This window comes from Cryptomeria japonica, chromosome 7, assembly GCF_030272615.1.
Source record: "Cryptomeria japonica chromosome 7, Sugi_1.0, whole genome shotgun sequence".
Lineage (NCBI taxonomy): Eukaryota > Viridiplantae > Streptophyta > Pinopsida > Cupressales > Cupressaceae > Cryptomeria > Cryptomeria japonica.
In genome coordinates, this window is record NC_081411.1 from 526,605,046 (window position 1) to 526,625,573 (window position 20,528).

At 37.1% G+C, this 20,528-nt stretch overlaps 1 protein-coding gene across 5 annotated transcripts in view; it reads left to right on the top strand.

Moving 5' to 3' along the window:
• Positions 1–20,528, top strand: part of LOC131072404 (uncharacterized) — a 190,444-nt gene that overhangs the window by 112,397 nt on the left and 57,519 nt on the right. The window contains exon 3 of one of the 5 annotated variants that reach the window (XM_058008544.2): positions 13,030–13,325. The exons of 3 other annotated variants lie outside the window; for them this stretch is intronic. In XM_058008544.2, the coding sequence (XP_057864527.1) occupies positions 13,030–13,115 (86 nt within the window). In that variant the 3' untranslated portion in view covers positions 13,116–13,325. Of the gene's footprint in view, positions 1–13,029; positions 13,326–20,528 lie in introns of those variants that run through there. One more of the 5 variants, XM_059209374.1, reaches the window with a different exon arrangement.

Here is a 20,528-nt window from a genome sequence, read left to right on the forward strand (position 1 = left end):
GTATTCTCAACTTCCCGCTGAAATATGTTGGCTGCCACCTGGAATTCATCGCACTATAATTCCGAGTGCTGGTTGGTGTTATGCAGCGCACCAATTGGATAGAGAAGCCTCTGCTAGAAATACCTTGTTTGTTGGCCTGTTTTTCAGATGCAGGCAGGTTGTCTAAGGGCGTAGGAACTCCACCATTGTTAGGACGGGTATTCCATTTCCTATTTGGCCTCTGATGATTCTGATTTTGGTACTGATTTTGGTGTTGGCCTTGATGCTGGTTTCTCTGGTTATTCTGCAACTGATTATTTTGGTTGCACAAATAAGTGACCTCAGAAGAGAGCTTCCTCATTTGGTCAGTTAACTCACGCATTTCATCCTTCTCCTCCTGCGTCCTGGTAGATATTGCGGTATTTTGCAGATAAATAGGCTGACTAGGAGGTATTTGAGATATGGGTGGTCCAGGGTGGAGCACCAATTGGTTTGCAGGTTGCAGGAGCAGATATTCTGGTTGTGGGATTTGATTCATGATAGGAACTTGGCAAGCTAAAGCTTGACTGATTCCTTGAATTTGGTTGGGCATAGTAGGCGGTCCTAGCTGAAGTAAGGGTCCCGCAACACTCTGGCCCAAATTCTTACTGATCTCCATGGCTTTGGCATAAGATTCTGTCAATGTGGTTGGGGTAGGCTGCGATTGTCAGACAAACATTGGGGTTAGGTAATCTAGGGCAGAATAATAAATTTCCCTTGCTGAAGCGTCATTCACCACATAAGGATCTTGCAACCGGGTAAAGGCCTTGTGGAACTTGTTGTTAAAGGAGCTGATCGGTTCATGTTCCTGCCTTTTTACTTCTACGAACTGTCGATATAGCTCCGTAGGTGTGATGGGGATCCCATATTTGCCAGTGAAGGCTGTTTTCAACCCTTCCCAGGAGTCAATAGAAGATACCGGTAGATGAATAAACCAGTAGAAAGTGTCTTCTCCTAAGGAATAGGGGAAAAGCCTACATGCAACATCTGCATATTCAATCCGCTTGTTGCGGAGAGTGTCCTCAAATATCTTTATATGTTCCTCCATAGTTCTATTTAAGTCATTTGGATGAAATACATAACATAACTTATCGGAGCTTAGAGGAGTGGTCACCGATGCGACAGATGTGCAGATGTTTATTTGCAACCACCACACTTCACATGCACTCTTTAGGACCTTGGCGAAGGAGATCTTGAAACCAGTTGAGACCGGATATGCATCCTATTTCATTCTCTTGGAAGGAATGATTGAGTTGCAATAGGCATTGCAGCTCATGGTTATGACTAATGAGTGGAATAGGTGGGCCGAGGCCAAGACAGAGCGGGGAGAAGGGTGAAGGAGATACTGAAGAGTGATGTGTTTTGGATTGTTACAAAATACATTGTCTTCATCATTTCTTTAGTATTCCAAGTCATCAGATATGGGGATGGGAATGCACCTAACCTTGGAGAGGTGTATGAGGGCATTGACTCTATGCTTGACCAGATGAGGGCTACTGTCCGAATGAAGGACCCCTCTGTAGCATTCTACAATGAGCACATCTAGCCAATCATTTAGCACAGATGTAACAAGTTGAACACTCCTTTGCATATGGCTGCCTTTGCCTTGAATCCTAAGTGGTACAAGGCTAGACTGGGTAGAGTGACACCGATTCAAGATGATGAGGTGAAGGCGGGTTTCTTTAGGTGCATAGAGAAGATGTATGATTCTAGAGATGCCGACATAATTCGCACTGGGTGGGGAAGATTTGCCACTCTTAGAGGCTATTTAATTGCGACAAAGATGGATATAGAAACTATGGCACAAGAGGACCCACTTTTGTGGTGGAATTGTCATGGTTCGAAATCTTTGACCACCACTCTAGCTATCCGTCTGCTATCCGAAGTTTCCAGTTCTTCAGCTGTTGAGAGGAACTGGTCTACATATAGCTTCATCCACTCTCTTAAGAGGAACATACTCACCTCTAAGAGAGCAGAGAAGCTTGTGGCTGTACACAGTGCTTTGCGTGTCATGGACCGCAAGACACTTGTGTACAAGGAGAGTCCAGTGACACGATGGGATGTAGAGCTAGAGGAGCTTTCATAGATTGATGAGGATGATCCTACCACTTCAGATGCGGGGCTGGTTGGTGTAAGCTTGAGGGATCTTGACCTTGTGGAGTCCAGCAGTTCCAGTGATGAGAAGTTTGCAGATGATTAGAGGCCTCCCTTCACTACATTTTGAGTTTTGACATTTTGGCATTTTGTCTTTTGTAATGCTATTTCTATTAGTATCTGTATTTGCTACTTATCTTAATGATGAATCATGTAATCATCTTTATAGACTTTGTGATATCTCATATGACATTAGATATTCATATTTTTGCTATAATAAAAATCTCCAATTTGACAATTTCATTTGTCAAATTTTATTTAGCAATTAGCATTCAAAAAATTTTCGTATTTAGATTTAGTATTTCAAATTTTTCTATGTTATAATTTTACTAATTTCCTATAGTTTCATTTGAATTGTAATTCTTATACCGTTATACAACTTTTCAAAACTAGTTTTTCAAGTACTATAAGTATATGTATAACTATATGTTGTGACGTATTCACATATCGCCTCATTGCAAATGGGGACCCCTACTTTTTTGCTTTCTGGGGTTTGTTTCTAGGTCTTTTAGGGTTTTGTCTATTAGCCTTTGCTTGCTGAGTGTTGCCAGAGGGATCACTAAGAGAGCAGGTTCTGTTTTAGCTAAAGGTGATTCAGTGGATGCTCTGGGTTAGGGTCATCTTTGAAAGTCTTCCTTAGGACAAACTTTTGCTCTTGTTGCTAATTGTGTCTTGTTTGAGTTTGAGGAGGTCAATGAAGCTTGGTGAGTGAATATCATCTTTGAAGGTCCGAGTTAGGTCAAGTTGGTGAGTGATGAAGTTTGGAATGTCATCCTGATCTTCAAATGTCCTGAAATTTGGCTAAGTCTGGAATGTCATCCTGATCCTGAAATTTGGCTAAGTCTGGAATGTCATCCTGATCCTGAAATTTGGCTAAGTCTGGAATGTCATCCTGATCCTGAAATTTGACTAAGTCTGGAAAATTGAAGAATCCTCCAAAAACGAGATTTTGCATTATAACTCCTAGAGGTCCGAAACCACTCTCAAACATCTTGACAGTATATATGGAATATAACTTATACTTAAATGTTATATTCCATATATGAATCCTGACGGAGAGACCAAAATGTCAAATTTTGCTCTTGACCCTTCCAAGAGCAAAATTCTCCATAAGACATTCTACTTTGACCCAAACTTAGAACTAACTCATTCCTAGGCATTATTGAGGGCAAAACACTTGTTTGGATGAAGAAATGTGAGAAATGAAGCCAAGATTTGAGCCTAAATGTGAATTTCGCTCCGGACCCTTCCAAAGGGTCCAAAGTGAAATTCTCCCTAGACACTATTTTCTCCCTTGTTTGGGCTAACATCCTTGTTCCTTGGACGTGGTGGGGGTAGATTGATATATTCTTGCCTCAGGAAGTGATTGAAAGCATTGAAGAGTGAAGGAGTTTTGACCAAGAATGAGGATTTCGCTCTTGACCCTTCCAAAGGGTCCAGAGCGAAATTCATATTTCCCCTACTTTGCTCTTTAGCTTGACCAAATTTGCAGTTTCTAAGGAATAGTTTGGAAGACATGGATGCATATTTGCCTTGGAAAGAAGGTTTGAAGCAATAAAATGATGGAAATCAACCTGGAAGGAGAATTTCGCTCTTGACCCTTCCAAAGGGTTCAGAGCGAAATCCTCCTTTTGACCTTCTTTTTTGCCTTAAGCCCTAGGTTGGCCTTGTTTGGAGCTAGTTTCATGGTGGATTGCCTTGATTAGGATGGAATGAAGTTGAATTGATTACGTTTGAGGAAAAATTGGAGGAATGAAGTAGAAAATTAACCAAGAATGAGGATTTCGCTCCTGACCCTTCCAAAGGGTCCAGAGTGAAAATCCCCATAGCTCTCATTTCCTTCCTAGTTTTGGCCAAGTGTTGGTTTCTAAGGCATGTTGGAAGGTGGATTGATATGTTCTTGCCTTGAGAAGTGGTTGAAAGCATTGAAGGATGAAGATTTTGCCTAAAGGATGAATTTCGCTCCTGACCCTTCCAAAGGGTCCAAAGCGAAATTCATTATAAACCTCATTTGCTTCCTTGCTTAGGCTACAAACCTTGTTCCTTGGGTGGAGAGTGATGTATTTTTTGCCTTCCAAAGAAGATTGGAGTTGAAAAGATGAAGAGTCAAGCCTAGAGTAGGAATTTCGCTCCTGCAGAGCGAAATTCCACAAAACCACTCTTTTCTCCCAGTTTTGTGCCAAGTCAAGTGTGGGTCAGGGTGAGATAGGATTGGATATGTCCTTAGGAATGACTTTGAGTTGCTAGTGACCAATAAATTTGAAGGAATTGAGCAAAAACTAGGATTTCGCTCCTGACCCTTCCAAAGGGTCCAGAGCGAAATTCCTAAGATCACCTATTTCCCTTGCAAATCAAGTCAAACTTTTGGTTTTTATGGCTTAGGGAATAATGGAGCAACGTTTCCTTGACCTTTGAGGTGAGTTGAAGTGAGAGACATGATAGAATTTGTCCTAAAATACAAATTTCGCTCCTGACCCTTCCAAAGGGTCCAGAGTGAAATTCCAAGAAGACACCCATTTCTTCCTTGTTTGGACCAAGATCTTAGTCCCTTGGGCGTATTTGGAAGTAAGTCAACATGTTTTTTCCTTAGGAAGTGAATGAGGGCGAAGGGAATGAAGAATCAATCCTAAATCTTGAATTTCGCTCTTGACCCTTCCAAAGGGTCCAGAGCGAAATTCTTGCAAACACCTATTTTTCCCTTAGAGAAGGTCAAATCCTTGGTTTTTATGGCGTGGATGGAAGTGAGATGATGTGTCCTTGCCTTTTGAGGTGGATTGGGGTTGAAAAAATGAAGAAATGTGCTCAAAACTAGAATTTCACTCCTGACCCTTCCAAAGGGTCCAGAGCGAAATTCCTAAAATCCACCTTTTCCTTTCATTTTTGTGTCAAGCTAAGTGTGGATCAAGGTAGATTGAGCTTGGAAGAACCCCTAGGCATGCCTTGGAATGGATTGTGGTCACCAATGGCCAATATTTTGAGCTAGGACAAGGATTTTGCTCCTGACCCTTCCAAAGGGTCCAGGGTGAAATCCTAAATAGGTCCTGTCCCTGGCTATGATTTTTAGCGAAATTCTTCTTTCTAGCCATTTTGAGGTCAAACAAAGTGTTGCAAGCATGAGAGAAGGATCCAAAGGGAGAGTCAAGGGGGAAGAATGGAGCTAAGCAAGAGAAAACAAGCAAGGAATGAATTTCTCTCCTGACCCTTCCAGAGGGTCCAGACCGAAATTCCTAAATGGTCTAATATTTTGCCTAGGTCCTTGAGCAAAACCTATTCCTTGGCAATTTTGGAGGTGAATGACTTGATCTTGGTGAAGTAATGTTGAAAATGAGGTCTGATTGAGCAACTTTGTCAAAATTCGCTCCCAACCCTTCCAAAGGGTCTAGCGAAATTTTTATAGGGCCTGTCCTTGGCGAGGATATTGAACGAAATTCCATTTTGATGTCTTCTCATTAATGATTTAAGGTGGAAAATGCTATGTTGAAATGAATATGTCATATGTGCTTAATCATCCTTTGGTTTATTTTGCAGGTGGGAGGAGACGGAGCCAAGACAAGGACGACCTATTCCAGTCCATCCTCATCAAGGACATTCCAAAGGCACAAAGATGGACTCAAGGTGTTTTGAAATGTTGGAAAACTACAGGTGTTCAAGAAGTTGCCAAAACCTTCACTTCGCCACACTAAGGGACCACATGATATCAAAGAAAGGCTTTGCCAGCACTTCAGGGCGAGATATGCTACTGGAGAAGGAAGACTTGACAATAAGGAAGCCTCATCAAGCAAAGGAAGTACATCATTCATCACGTCAGAGACAAAAGAATCAACCAAGACGCAGACGTCAGACAAGGTGGCATCCCAGTCACTGCTCTTCCAGTCGGATTGGTCCACCTCAGCGTGTCCAGATTCAATGTACCTGACTCATCGGAGGCGGCACAAACTTCGGTGTACCTACCCCTGCTTCCTATTGGTCCTCTCTCCGGAAATGTAATTTTCTAATTGGCTAAGAAAGTTTGTTGTAGCAAACCCTAATTAGGGTTTCTTGTAATCCTAGCCATTGGTTCTCAGTCAATCAGAGCCGTCTGTCTGTAAAGGGTTCTCTATATAAAGCCCTGGCTCTTCATTTGTAAAGGTTAATAGTTAATAGTTAGCTAAGAGTGAATAGTCAGAGAGTAGGAAATAGTTAGAGTAGAGTAGAAAGAGAAGGCAAAGATTGTTGCCAAGATATTGTTGCAAAAGACTTGTAAACTTCATTGAAGAAATGGTGAATTCTATGGGTCGATTCAACAATTTGCATGGTCTCTATACTTCTCAAATTTGATTTCATGTTATTAGGTGAATGGAAGAAATTTGTATGATCAACGGTGAAATTCGTATATCCATACTACTAGCGGTTTATTGATTGGAGACTTGCCTTGCGTAGTCAACTAAAATCATTCAGCTTAAGCTTAACTTCAATTATCGCTTCTTCATTGATATGCATCAACCTGACGGTGTCCATGCTTGTAGCGGTGATCTAAACATCATAAAGCTTTCCTTAGAAGATCGCACTAACCTTGTGGAGATGATCCTAGCATGTCAAAGCAAGACTTAGTTAGAATTTCATCAAAGGTCATTCATTGCTCTTACGTTCTTAGTGTTAGAAATAGATCCCGTTCCAACCCTTATCCTTTTTCCTTTTTTTCAAAATCAACGGCCAGTGAAATTCCACGTTCCAGTAATATCCAAAGCAAATCAGACGTTCAGGTCGTCGAAAGTAAGTCCCCTTGTGATTCCAGCAAAATCACATCGTACCGCAAAGAGCTTATCCACACGTAGAGAACCTACATATCAGAACCTTGGAGTTACTCCAACTGATCCTTTGGCGAGATCTTCAGTAGTCGGGAAACTTTGTTGAAGAGAGGATAAGGTACCTTTAGGTATTTTATTCTGTGTTTGGTCGTGTACAAAAGACACATCAACACTATATCAGCACCACCACCCCGCCAGTCACTAAAATGACTTTATAATAAAATGTAAGCCTTAATTTTCCAACACCCACCTTAAGGTTTACATTACAAAAATGAAAGAAAGAACAACATGGACTGACTACAACAATCCAAGTGGAAATCTGCAGAAACATCATCTACCAAGTCTCCATAGAAAACTTCAAACTGCTCATGTCCAAGCAAATGCCCTGGTTATCCAACAATACTTGTGGATCGAGACAAACTCCATTATCCATAGTAACACAACCTACAAAACTATGGATTGAGACAAACTCAATTATCCATGGGTATCACTCACCATGTCTACAGATTGAGACAAACTCAATCGTCTCCAAACCAAAAACGAAATTGTCATGCCCCCCTTGCTCCAGTAAGGGACTAAAGATGAAAGATAAAATTGGTGCTTCTCATGTAGCGTATCATCTTTGAGCTAGAAGCTAACTCAAAATGATAGAAGTCCTCCATCCTCTGTTGCCTCCATCCTTTAATTATTCTTGATTAATTTTAAAAAAAGATATCACTTGTCATTGTCATCGTGAAAAGAATCTTGATCATGTACTGCAAAACCACCTTTCTATCTCATTTTCAGTAGCCATCAAAGCATCATTGGTTTTCAAGTTACCATCAATAAGATCTTGAGCACATTGAATGCAATTCACTAGAATATGTCCTCTTTGATTATAGTAGAAACATTTAAAATTTGTATTCTTCTGTCATATCCCCCTATAAATATTGTTATATAAATATTATTACACAATCACCTTATCTCTTTCTAACTCATTTCCATCCCTTATATATATTACTAATGAATTTATCTAACAATAATATTTAATATTTAATATTTGTCCAACAATAATATTTAATGTTTAATATTCATTTAACAATAATTTTTAATATAATATTTAGTATTACCTGACAGTAATTTAATGTTTAATATTCATTTAATAGTAATATTTAATATTTAATATTCAGTATTACGTAACAGTAATACTTAATTATTCATTGCCACCGATTACCAATAACAAAGGGGTGGCAGCCAAAACAAAGTCAAAATACCCTTGAGGGGAGACGTGACCCCACATAAGCCACGTCTCTCCCAACAGACACAGCCTTTGCTCCAGTATAAAGCACGGGGTCTGCAAGGAGGAAAGTCACGGAGGATTTTAAGGAAGAATATCACAGGTGAAAGATCACGCACAGAGTGATATCCTGTTCGAACTTCCAGGTATGCACACTAATAACCATTCATTGCTGACTGTAAGTTAAGCAGAAAGATAATCCTGTGATCATTATTTAATATTATTCAAGATATGAACAATATATATATATATATATATATATATATATGTATATGTATGTATGTATGTATGTATATATATATATATATGTATGTATGTATGTGTATGTATGTATATAGATGTATAGAAAGAATAATTGTATGACTATATACAGAAGAGAATAAAGCAGTAATCCATTCTGAAGAGTATAAGTAAGCAGCATTAACCAGATTTACAGTGATACAAATCCATCAAATATAAATAAATAAATGCATGACTACCAATTAATCTAATACTAAAATTAATCAATAATATAAATCAGAGATTCATAAATAAATATATAACAAGATGAATAAACAATAGATAATTCCTGTAACACAAACAAAATACCTGTAACACAAAAAAAATGCCTTTAAGCTGTCCTAAACCATAATCAATTCCTTATTTTCTGTTCTGCAAGCGAGATGGGTGTTGCTAGGGAAGGGCAGAGTAAAACCACTTCAATAGAAAGCCCCAAGGGTGAAAGAACTCCTCCTGAAATCTGTGCTGCAAGCCCCAAGGGTGAATGGACCAAGTTCCGGTAATCTGGGCTACATTAAGGAGGTGGTGTCAAGCACCCTAGGCAGCCAAGCTCTCTTTTGGGAATAGGGTCGGATTGGTTTAAGTTTGGGCATGGTTATTAATAAGTTATGTTACAGGGAATTAATTAGTTATGCTCAATTAATAATAGAAGATAGTAAAATATATGTTGCTTTTGATAATTGATAGTGTATAAATAGGGGACATTACATTTTCCTTGTTGAATTGTTAGCCTTCTTTACAAACAAAGCAGTTTCTTCAGTAATTATATGATATTTAGTTATTCTATTCTTGTCATCAATCGAAGAAGTAATCACAATCTCTAAGCTTGGGTTGATTTTGTTTAAAGTAAATACAATATTGTCAAAGCTTGGAGCCATACTACTTCATAAAATAGTTTTTGCATCGTCATTATCATCATTTATTGTAGAATTTATGGCAGCAAGTTGATTAAGAAGAGAGCAAATGTACTAATATGTTGAACAACACTTTCACCCTCTTTCATCTTCAAGCCAAAAGCTTTTGTTTAATTGACATCTTGGCACTTGAAATTTGTGAGCCAAATAAAGAATTAAGACCATCCCATATTTTCTTTGAAGTTTTGGTAAGATCAATATGGTGCAAATATGTATCAGACAACCTAAGACCAATCAATGCCATTGGTTTGTGATCTTGTTCTACCCATTTTACCACTTCATGTGCATCTTGTGGTTTTTTAATTGTTCCATCAACATTGCACAGATATTTATATATTAAAATTAATAGCACTTTAATTTCCCATTTATGAAACTCATGGCCCTCAAACTTGGCAAGAACATATGATTTCCATTCAAAATATCAAAATATCATTCCAAAATATGTAAAATATCCTACTTATTTCTCTTTAAAATTTTGTTTCTCAACATTAAAATTCAACCTTGAACTTCTTAATGTCATGAAAAAACTTATTATCCTATTCCTATGGCTTCATAAAGGGCTTTGAATTGCGGCAAAAATTTCAAATAATAAAAAATACCTTTGTCTCACCAGATTTCACCACTCTTTCCTCCGTGCAACACCTCTGATCCTTTACTCTACACACAACAAACATCTTTGACTTCAAATGCATATAAACAAAGTAGATACAGTGGCTACTTCAGCATCTACATCGCTAGCAAACTCATATCAAACGCTCAACAAACTGCTGCTCAGCATCACGCCTTTCTTATCACCTTTTTCAGATCTTTGCTCTAACTTTACACAGGCAACACATAGGATAATGCTCTGATACCATTTTAAAAAATGGTAGAGCAAACAGATTTTTGCACAAATCAAACCATGGAAGTGAATAAAATAACGCACAATAATGTATTGAGTTTTGGTTCATTATCCAATCAAACGTTCAAATGCTTATAAAGCATTACATTCCTGTAACTTCCCAAGACTTCTTAAGCTACACTACAAAATCCAACTCTCAACTAATTATTAATTAAAATATAACACTGAGTCACTAAAGTGACTATTATAAAATGTAAACCTTAATTTTCCAACAGTTGAAGAGTCTATCAACAATTCTCCCCTTATTTTTCGGAGTATTGCAATGACAAACTACAAAATCCAACTCTCAACTAATTATTAATTAAAATATAACACTGAGTCACTAAAGTGACTATTATAAAATGTAAACCTTAATTTTCCAACAGTTGAAGAGTCTATCAACAATTCTCCCCTTATTTTTCGGAGTATTGCAATGACAAACTATAATTATGTAATTGTTGTGTGGACATTTTCAATTTCCAAGGAACTATTGCTTTTTCATTTATGAAGTTTTTTAACTTAGTGATCTGTATTGATTCGGACATTTGAGAGGAGACTTACCCAATACAGTTTTTGTGTTATATTTTATGATTTGTCTACTTCAAGTACTATGCTAAGTTGTCGGTCTTGTATAGGTTTAGGGTTCAGGGTATGCTGGTATGGCATTTTTTTCCTTGGGTACGGGTAAATGTTTGTATATATACACATGCATATATATATATGTATATATATGTGTGTGTGTGCATATATGTGTGTGTGTGCATATATATGTGTGTATGTGTGTATATATATATATATATACACACACACACCTAATATAACTATAAATGATCTATAGGCTTGAGCTTTAATCTATTATGCTATAAATGCAATAAGAGCAAAATGTAAAAAATTCATATAATTTCTACATCTAGCATTTCATTAATGTTTGAATATAGAAAGAATTTATCCATTACGGCCTCTTGAATCTCTTTTTGATTGGTCACGCTCCCTCGATCGATCTATGAAGAAAGGCAAAAATTAGAAAGATGTTGGCATTAATGCATGCTAGGAATGCAGAGGAAAGATGAGATGAAGAAAAATGAAAACACTAGTGATCTTGTAATGTAGGGCTCCATGCATTTCCAAATAAATGTAGATTGGATTGAGGAAATCTTTCGCAAAAGTTGGATGGGTTACTCTTTCAGGAAGTGATACAAAAAGAAACAAAAAAAAAAAAATTCACCTTCAAATATGAGCAATAATTACAACTCATATGAAATAATAAAGAACAGTTCAATAATTATTAACAAAACATGGATAAACAACGATATATTAAGATCAATGCACCAAAATAATAATGATACATGAACCTTTATTTGGGTAAATGACCCGCAAGGTAGCTGGGGCGGACCTTGGTTGAAGCTATATCAAAATTGAACCAGGACTAGAACTGGTAGGGGGTACAATACTACAGAATGAATGTTAATTTATCCTTAATAAACATCAAAATAAAATCGTATTATTTAGTTTAGCATTCTATGTTTTTCAATATAGTAATTGAGCACTCGATCTTGCCCATGTGAAGAGAATGTGGGAATACTCTATTGAAGATATAGATTCTTGTGGCAATAGAGGAGCCAAAATTTCAAATGTCACTATTGTGTTCAAGAGAGCCATTGCCTAGTCTTCACTCGTACCATTGTTAGGGGATCTAAGTCATCATTTATAAGGGAAAACAATTGGTGCAAGATCAATAGTAATGAAGAATAGAAGAAAACACAGAGCAGAAATTTGCTGGAACTACAGTCGGAAATCACGTTTGTTACCGGTTGAGTGATTTGCTATTGTAAAGTTGTAGTTAGAACACAAGTAAGAGTATTTTGAAAAAGGGAGCTGCTGCCTATCATTGAACGTGAAGAAGAGACTGTCATTTTTATTTGCATGCATGACCTAGTCCATATTTATTATTGGCACAACACACACGAATGTTATGGTGATTGTATCGTATGCCTATTATTATGATTGAAGAAGAATTGATTAGGATGGTAGATCTTAATTTTGGTAAATAATATGTTATGTTCCCTTTTCAGAACTAAAAAAATTAATAATATTTTAAGTTGGGCTGAATCACTTTTTTTTCAAATAGGCATCTTTAATATTATGATAGGTCTTATGTAATGCTTTTGATTAAGGCAAAAAAGATTTTGAAGGGACCCGAAACCCTATACAGGTCCTATGTAATGTTTAAGTAAGTGTTTTTAACATTTTATTCAAAATGTAATTCAAAAGGGGCCTTTGGATGTAATTTAAAATTAATTTTAAGGGAAAAATGAATTAAAGAAAAAAATAAAAAATAAAATAGAGGGCCCAAAGTAAAGGTTCCTATAACAAAGAGGTCAATGCCATTCGATTTTATCATGTTGATTATTCCTTCCACTTTAGAGTTTGAAGCATTCAATGACCAAAAACCTTGGCATTGGAGACCAGGAGGATGAAAATTCTCTTGGTTTTCCTAGTTGGATTTGCGGACAAAAACTCTCATATCCTTTGAGTCGATTCTATTCAAGGATAGCTTTTGGGTTTATTGTTTGCCGTTGTTTCAATTTATATTAGCAGGCAAATTACAACATCAAATCAACATATTTGGTTGAGTTTCAAGTTTACATGTTGCTGCTATAGTGCCACTACTATAAATATGTGTTGATTATTTTATTATTGGTTGTTATTTGATGTTTCCAGCCCTAGAAAAGCAAATCGGCAAGTATTTGTTGGCGTATCTGCTGCTGCACCATCATTTGCACGTTTATAGGCCACCCCTTTTTTAGCTGTTTTAGGCTGGTGAGGCATCCCTTAATAGCCGATCTGAGCATCAATTGTCTGTTACAGCTAGCCACAGCCATTTATCATTGTATTGCAGCTATCTTTTGAGCCCTAGCCACCATACAAGTCTGATTTTTCTCTACATCATTGGATCTGCTATCTGTATGACATGTATGGTATTTTTATATGCTAAAAATTGATCACTGACATCTTTAGAAATTGTTGGGAATTCTGAAATAAATTGAGTTGCTGGTTTTTCTGATAATTTTGGAGAATTCGCAAAATATACTACTATTTGGTTGAATCAATTCACTTGTAAGAGTTGCCAATGTTAAGAAATCTGATGTCACGGATCAGATTTGAGCATATTTAATATCCTATGGTTTTATATCTACTGTTCATGTGTAATCAACCATAATTTAACAATCACATTTGATGCATTCTAACATGTATTATCCAGATCTGTTGTTTATGTTGCATTGAGGATGAATAGTAGAATTATGAGGGTTTGCATTTGCTATTTGGAAGTGTAAATTTGATTTACAGTTTGCATTCAAATCTCTACGTGCAAAAGGAATCAATCCAAGTATTTTCTATCCATTTTTTTAATGTGGATTAGTTTGGTCAAACTCTATCTTACCCACCCAAATTTTTGTCAACCAATTGTTTTGAAAGGAAGCGAAATATTAAGTTAGCAATATTAGCATATAATGGTAATGTCAAAGGAGCCCTCTAAAGGAAAATAAGATCTAGCAGACAAGTCAAAGAGGAGGCTGCTGCTGGAGGTACGAGAGGTTGGAGGAGTTACCCCATCTCAAGTTAGTTACTTTCTTAGAGATGGTACTTTGCATGAGCAACAATAATTCTTTATTTGTGTCCCTTCTTGGAGCAAGGGGACTTGGGGTTTTTGTAACTATGGATAGTTTAGTATGGAACTCCACACTTAGAAGATAAGCAGGGATCTAGTGTAGATGAATCTTAGCATGGATGGCTACCCAAATAGTTCGAGAGTTTGTGAACCTCAGGAACTATACTCTTATGAGGGTCATGAGACAACTTGATGGAGCCCTATTGATGTAGCTTAACATGGAAGGCTATCCAATAATTTGGGAGTATGTGGAGGTGGAATCTGGGAATTTAGGAATTCAGCTTGGGAACTACACCTTTATGAGGGTTGTGAGGTAGTTTGATGGAGTTATATCTAGTCCAAGAATTGTTTTCAAGAAGAAGCTTCTATAGAATATATGGTTCTGTATGGTTATGATGTTCACAGTTTTTAGTCAATGTGCTAGTATGTTGAGCTTTTAGTATAGTAAGCCTTAAGAGGGGTTGTTAGAATAGAAAGATTACCTTCTGTAATAAGGTCACCTCAGTGGACTACTGGTGTCAGTAATTAACTAGATGTTAGCATGTCATCTAATGTTACATTAGTTGAGTAGTTATTTGGTCTGCTAGATAAGTTGGCTGTACGGGAAAATGGAAGGGATTGCTTTATTAAAGGCATTTCGTAATGAATGCAATTTATCATGAGTAAACATCAATATAGCATCATATTCAGTTATCATTTTGTATGTTTTTCAGTGGGAACAGGACATTATGTTTTTTCTTTAAATATGAAACTGTGCAAGTACCTTTTGTTTGTTAGTTACATCTGTAGTATAGTTTGTGAAAGAGTATAATAAATAAAAATTAGAGTGCTAGCTTTTGCTAGTTTTCAACTCTTTTAGTTGTTATTCGAGAGTTGCTTTCCGATAATATAGTTTGGGCAGTTTTGTCCAAGTCTTTATAAGCCAATGCAATGTAATCTAAAAGTCATTGAATGAAATCCTGAATGAATATAGCATAATCTAATATTGGTGTTATTTTCATCACCGACAGTGTAGTTTTCATCTTTTTGTATCTGTCAAAATCAACATGCTATAAAAGAAGGTAAAGATAGTGGAAGGAGGATGAAGAAATTTTTCCTCTTAGGGTTTGTAGCTGCTTTAAACGTTTCTGTTTGTTGTATTTGTTTATGCATTGCTATTTATTTGAAGCAGTTATAATTATCAACAAAAAAGTTTTGGTCCACTCTATTGTCTCTCCAATTCAATTTATGGTTTGGATAGCATGGTAAAACTATTTTTTGAAACTTCATGGCAAATGAAGATTACATTGTATGTTTTTTACTTGTCTAGTGCTTGTGAATTGTTGCAGTCATATGGAAATAAATGTGGCAATGAAATCTGTATTGGAGGAAATAAAATCACCAAACCAAAGCTTAATAAATTTTATTCGATCCCCATTGTCTCTAAACTTAAAGGTATTACATTATAGCTAGGGTTCTCTGTTTCTGTTTGGTCTATTGTTTTTAACACCTACAAGGTCTCTCTTCCCACTGTCTACTACAAAAGTTCTCTTTAATCTACTCTACCAAGTGTATCTTCAAAGTTTTGATTTCCGAGTGTCAATATTTTTTAGCTGTTTGCCTTCAGATTACTGTTCATTTGCTTCCATGGCCTTCCTAGAGAAGATAGGAGTTGGAGGAAACAATATAACTTGGCAGTTATACACATGATATAGTAATTATACATATGCTTTAAATTGAATTCTGCGCTTTGTTAAACCAACCGTTAACATATGTATATGTGGTTTCTTATGTTCTTTTTACTCTTCAATGCCTCATGATGTTGAACCTACAACACTTCATAAAAGGGCAGCAACAAACTAAAGGAGCTTGAAATTTTGAATGCAATTTGAGAGATTACAAGTGGATGAATAATAGAGGGAGGACTGACATTTCAATGCAATGCAGTGAGTTGCTTGATAGTTATTCTCTAATATATTGGATAGAGAAGTGAAATTTTTGAAGTCTCATAGTATTATCAATTGCTTTTGTATTTATTAGCAAATATTTTTACAAGTTTAAGGGTTGCATCATTTTATTTTTATTTTTTTGGACTCTTTGAATGATTAATTTTCTGTGGAGACCATATATATCTGAAGGTCATTTTTTATTGGAGAAATGACGGAGTAGAAAACCATTGGATAGGGATTGAAGTTTCTATGTAATTATGAATAAGATTTGTGTGGTTATTAGTTGAAGGCTTGGTATCATGGTTTCAATTCTCATAGATTTTTTTTAGTGGAGAAAATAGTGTGTAGTGGCATCTTCAAAATATTTACAGTTGAAGTCTTGTTTTTTTTTAGAGATATAGGTTTTATGTTTTTGATTAAGGAAAACCAGGTTTTAAGGGACCCGAAACCCACTTACATATCGAAAAGAAAAGCATTAGAGAAACAAGAGAGGACATAACAAAGAGAGAAAGGCTGCAAAAGAACAACACAAAAGACAACAGCCAGAGAAAAGAACAACAAAAGAACAGCGAGAAACTGGCACACCTAAAACATAACTAGAGCATTTAGGTGAAAATCTTTATGGTCTCCTCAGCATCCTTGACAAGTATCATCATCGCATTTGCTGCCTCTTTAAGGTCTTTACTTTCCTGCACCTGTTGATTACCTTTGGTCTTCAGCTCCAGCTCTTTAGCATTTTGCCTAGTTCTACGTCAGGAAGAATGTTGGACTGAGCTAGAACCTGGCTCATCATCAACAATCACAGTGTCTTTATTCTGCTTATCCTTCTCCAGGCAAGCAACCAGTGCATTCTTATTTTGGGAAGACACCTTCAACACAGCCAATCTATGCTCCATGAATTTCCTCAGAGCACTCTCGGTTTTTTGAATCCTATTGTTTATCAGTTCATTGTCAGACTCACCCTTTTCTTTGAGAGTCCTCACCACATCCTCCAGGTGCTTCAAATCTCCCTTTATGATCTCACCTTCCGACCAGTCCGAAATTTATTTTTCATCCTTTGCTTCACTATTATCCTCAGAATTTTCTTCTTTTCCTTTGTTATTAATATCCTTAACCACATTATCAATTTTGAGCTCCAGCTCTCTTTGTTTTTCCTGAATGTTGGTAATATTATCAACCACCCACTTTTGGAAATTAAACATTTCCAGAGAGCTGTTTCTAGCAGCATTCAGAATAGTATCCGCATCCTCCATGTCCTGGGCAGAATCCTCAGACCTCGGGTTGCCCTCCTCCATATTATTTTGAACCTCATCCCTGTTGTTCATATCATAGGGACTCTCCTTCTCCTTTGACTCATCAAAATCCTCTTTACCCTGCTCATTATCCTTGTTTCCTTCCTCACCCTCCACCTCCTTCTCTTGCTCATTCTTCACCTCTTTTTCCACCTCCTTCTCCTACTCCTGCTCGGAATCAATCGTCTCTTCAGTGTCTTCTTCAGCTGTCTTATTAACCCTCGATTTCTGTTTAGGGGGAGGATTGGTGGAATCCTCATCAGACTCAGAGCTGTCATAATCCTCAGAGATATGGGCATTCTCCACAAAGGGATCATACTTATTAGCCTTAACTTTATCCTTAAGATACTCATAAATTAATAGAATAAGACCTTGGTGGGCAATGGGATAGGAATTGGGTTTCTTAGCATGGTCAGCCAAACTGTCATTAAGAGAGGAGGCCAGATAGAAGGGCAAAGATATCTTAGAGCCATGGCGAAAGTGATTAAGGATAACAAAGTGATAATTATAGACTTTCGAAAACTTACCATCAACAGTAAGATACTCCATTAACACTTTCAACATTTTCTGCCAAAAGGATTTTACTTGGTTAGGGAGATAATAGGAAATATTATCCTTTTTGGCAAGGCGAGCCCTTTCTTCTTCGTTCTTGGTGAAATTTTTTATGGCTTCCACCAAGAACTTACGATCTCTATAAAACTTGATGCCGTCCTTCTGCAAACCAATCACCTCAGCCACCAAATCTTCATCCACTCTCCAGGTCTGACCAAACAGAGTAACTCTGTTATTTATCCAACCCTTGGCAAAACCATGGGATACGGACTTCTTGCTCCCATGCAATTTCTCCATATAATCAGTGAAGCCGTTTTTATGCAGCCTTCTCCAGATTTTCCTTTCACCCTTCCAACTTTCACAGCTGGTGGGCTCGTTACGGTTGAGATTTCCTCCCATAATGTAGTAGCTATTCAAATCGAAACCCTCAGGGGAGCACAAACTGACCAGATGCTGAAGAACAGAGAAGCTGGAATCGAAAACCAAGGTAAATTTCTTGTTTTTCAAGTAGCCCTTTAAAACATGCAAATTAACCCAGTACTTAATATGATAAGGCCCTTCACACCTATACTCATTAGCACGACACCTGAGATTGGTCATCATCTAACAATCCGTCTCACTCCAAACTCCTATCATTGAAGTCCAAACCAAAAAGGGTAATAATGAGATTAATATGTACCATTGATTCTGTCATAAAATAATTGCTCTCGGATTTTGTTCTTACATGATGACTTTCCGATATAATTAGCATCTTCCGCTAAAATGACCCCCTCATTGGCTAACAAATCGGCTACCCTATTACCTTCCCTAAAGGTATGGGTAATAACCACACTATCACAGGCATCTAACATGTTTTTTGCCTTATCAATGATATTTTGGATATTCCAAGAAAGGGAACTAATACCTTTAATAGCCTGAATTATATTAAGGGAATCCCCCTCCAGCCAAATTCTTTTAAAATTGAAGCCCTGAGCAAGCTGGAGACATTTTAACATTGCCAGAGCTTCTACAACATGGTTGTTTTGAATTCCAAAGGGAGAAGCAATCGCAGCAACACAAAAGCCATAAGAGTTTCTAATAACACCTCCCCCTCCAGCATTACCTGGATTTCCTTTAGCTGCATCATCAAAGTTCACCTTCACCCAATCATGAGGAGGGAACCTCCAAACCACATTATCTCTTCTACTCTTCAGATCAAACTTCCAAACCTTATTCATTAATTTCCATTCTGTTAGAACCTTTTCTCATTATCATTCATATCAATATAACTACACTGCTTGTTGCTTTTGTGGATGGTGTTGATGTTTTCTTTAATAGCCCTACAAATCTTTTCATATACCACTTGAGAAGAACACTTAGTCTCCCTAAAAATTCTATTGTTTCTCTCCTTCCAAATATGCCAACAGGTCATAGGAAGAAAAAAGGACCAAAGGGTCTTAATGATGGGAAGCTTGGTAGGGAAAATCCAATGCCAAAGGACTTACTTAAAACTATTTTGCATAACCTAATTAACTTTCCATTGCATCCACACTTTATCCCAGATTTCCCAGGTAAAAGAACAGTGAATGAACAAATGATCCGCAGACTCAGCCTCTTTCTGACATAACTCCCTCCTATTAGAGATCATAAATCCTCTTCTGACCAGGTTATCAATAGTGAGAATCTTGTTGTGAATTGCAAGCTAGAAAAACATATTAACTTTAGGAATGAGGAATCTATTCCAAACTTTAGTCCATTTAGGGTTACTAGCCTGAGTAGATATCTTTCTATAAGCAAAAGCAACAATAAAAGTACCCCTAGGATTACTCTTCCATAAGAAGACATCATCTAAATCTTTGTTGACAGAAAACGACAGCAAATTATGCTGGAGCGAAGAAAATCCAGCATAAACAGCATCAAGTCTAACCCATTTATTCTCCTCCCAATAATTATAGACCATAGAACCAAACCTCCTTTTACAATCTTCAATGATATGGCTGCAATCCTAATTAAAAAGAGGCTCATCTTTGATCCAAACATCCTCCCAAAATCTGATTTTGTTACCTTTGCCAAGGATCCAGCCAGCTCCAGCTTTAGCAACTTTAATAGATTTTATCATACTATTCCATATAAAAGATCCAGCAGGGATATCTTCAGAATAGAGAAGGGAATGAATGGGCTGACTATGGATGTATTTGTCAAACCACACCCTACTCCAATCTCTCTTAATACCATATTGTTGACGTGTCTAAAGTCGCATTGCTGCAAACTCCATACGATCAATGCAGAATAGAATAAACCTGCTGAGTATCCTATCCTCTCTTGAGATAAGGAAATCCCTAGTGCTATTTTCTACTTTTGATCAAAGGGGACAACCTCAAGGTTTCGTTTGTTAGGTCTTGACTGCGGGATTGCTCAGTGGTTTGATGTGTTTTTGCTGGAAACACAAGGGGGGACTTACGGTGAAATACGCAATTGTTGGATGAGTTCCCCAAAACTTTAATGGTCTTGCTTATCAAATGGTTTAAGTCGGGTCGATACTGTTTTCAGCAGGACTGCAGATTCTCTTGGTAAAAAAAAAGGGGAAAAGGAGGGAGAGAGAGAGAGCTACAGAAAATATAAATTTTAACTAAGATAGCAGATTTAGTAGACAGACAGACACCTCCAAATAACTAAATTAAGCATTACCAGCCATTTAAGCACAATACTTGCATCAATCTAGTGCGATCTTCAAGGGAAAATTGAATTTTCATGCTATTAAATACAACATCAGAACTTTGACATTCATTCAGTGAGCAT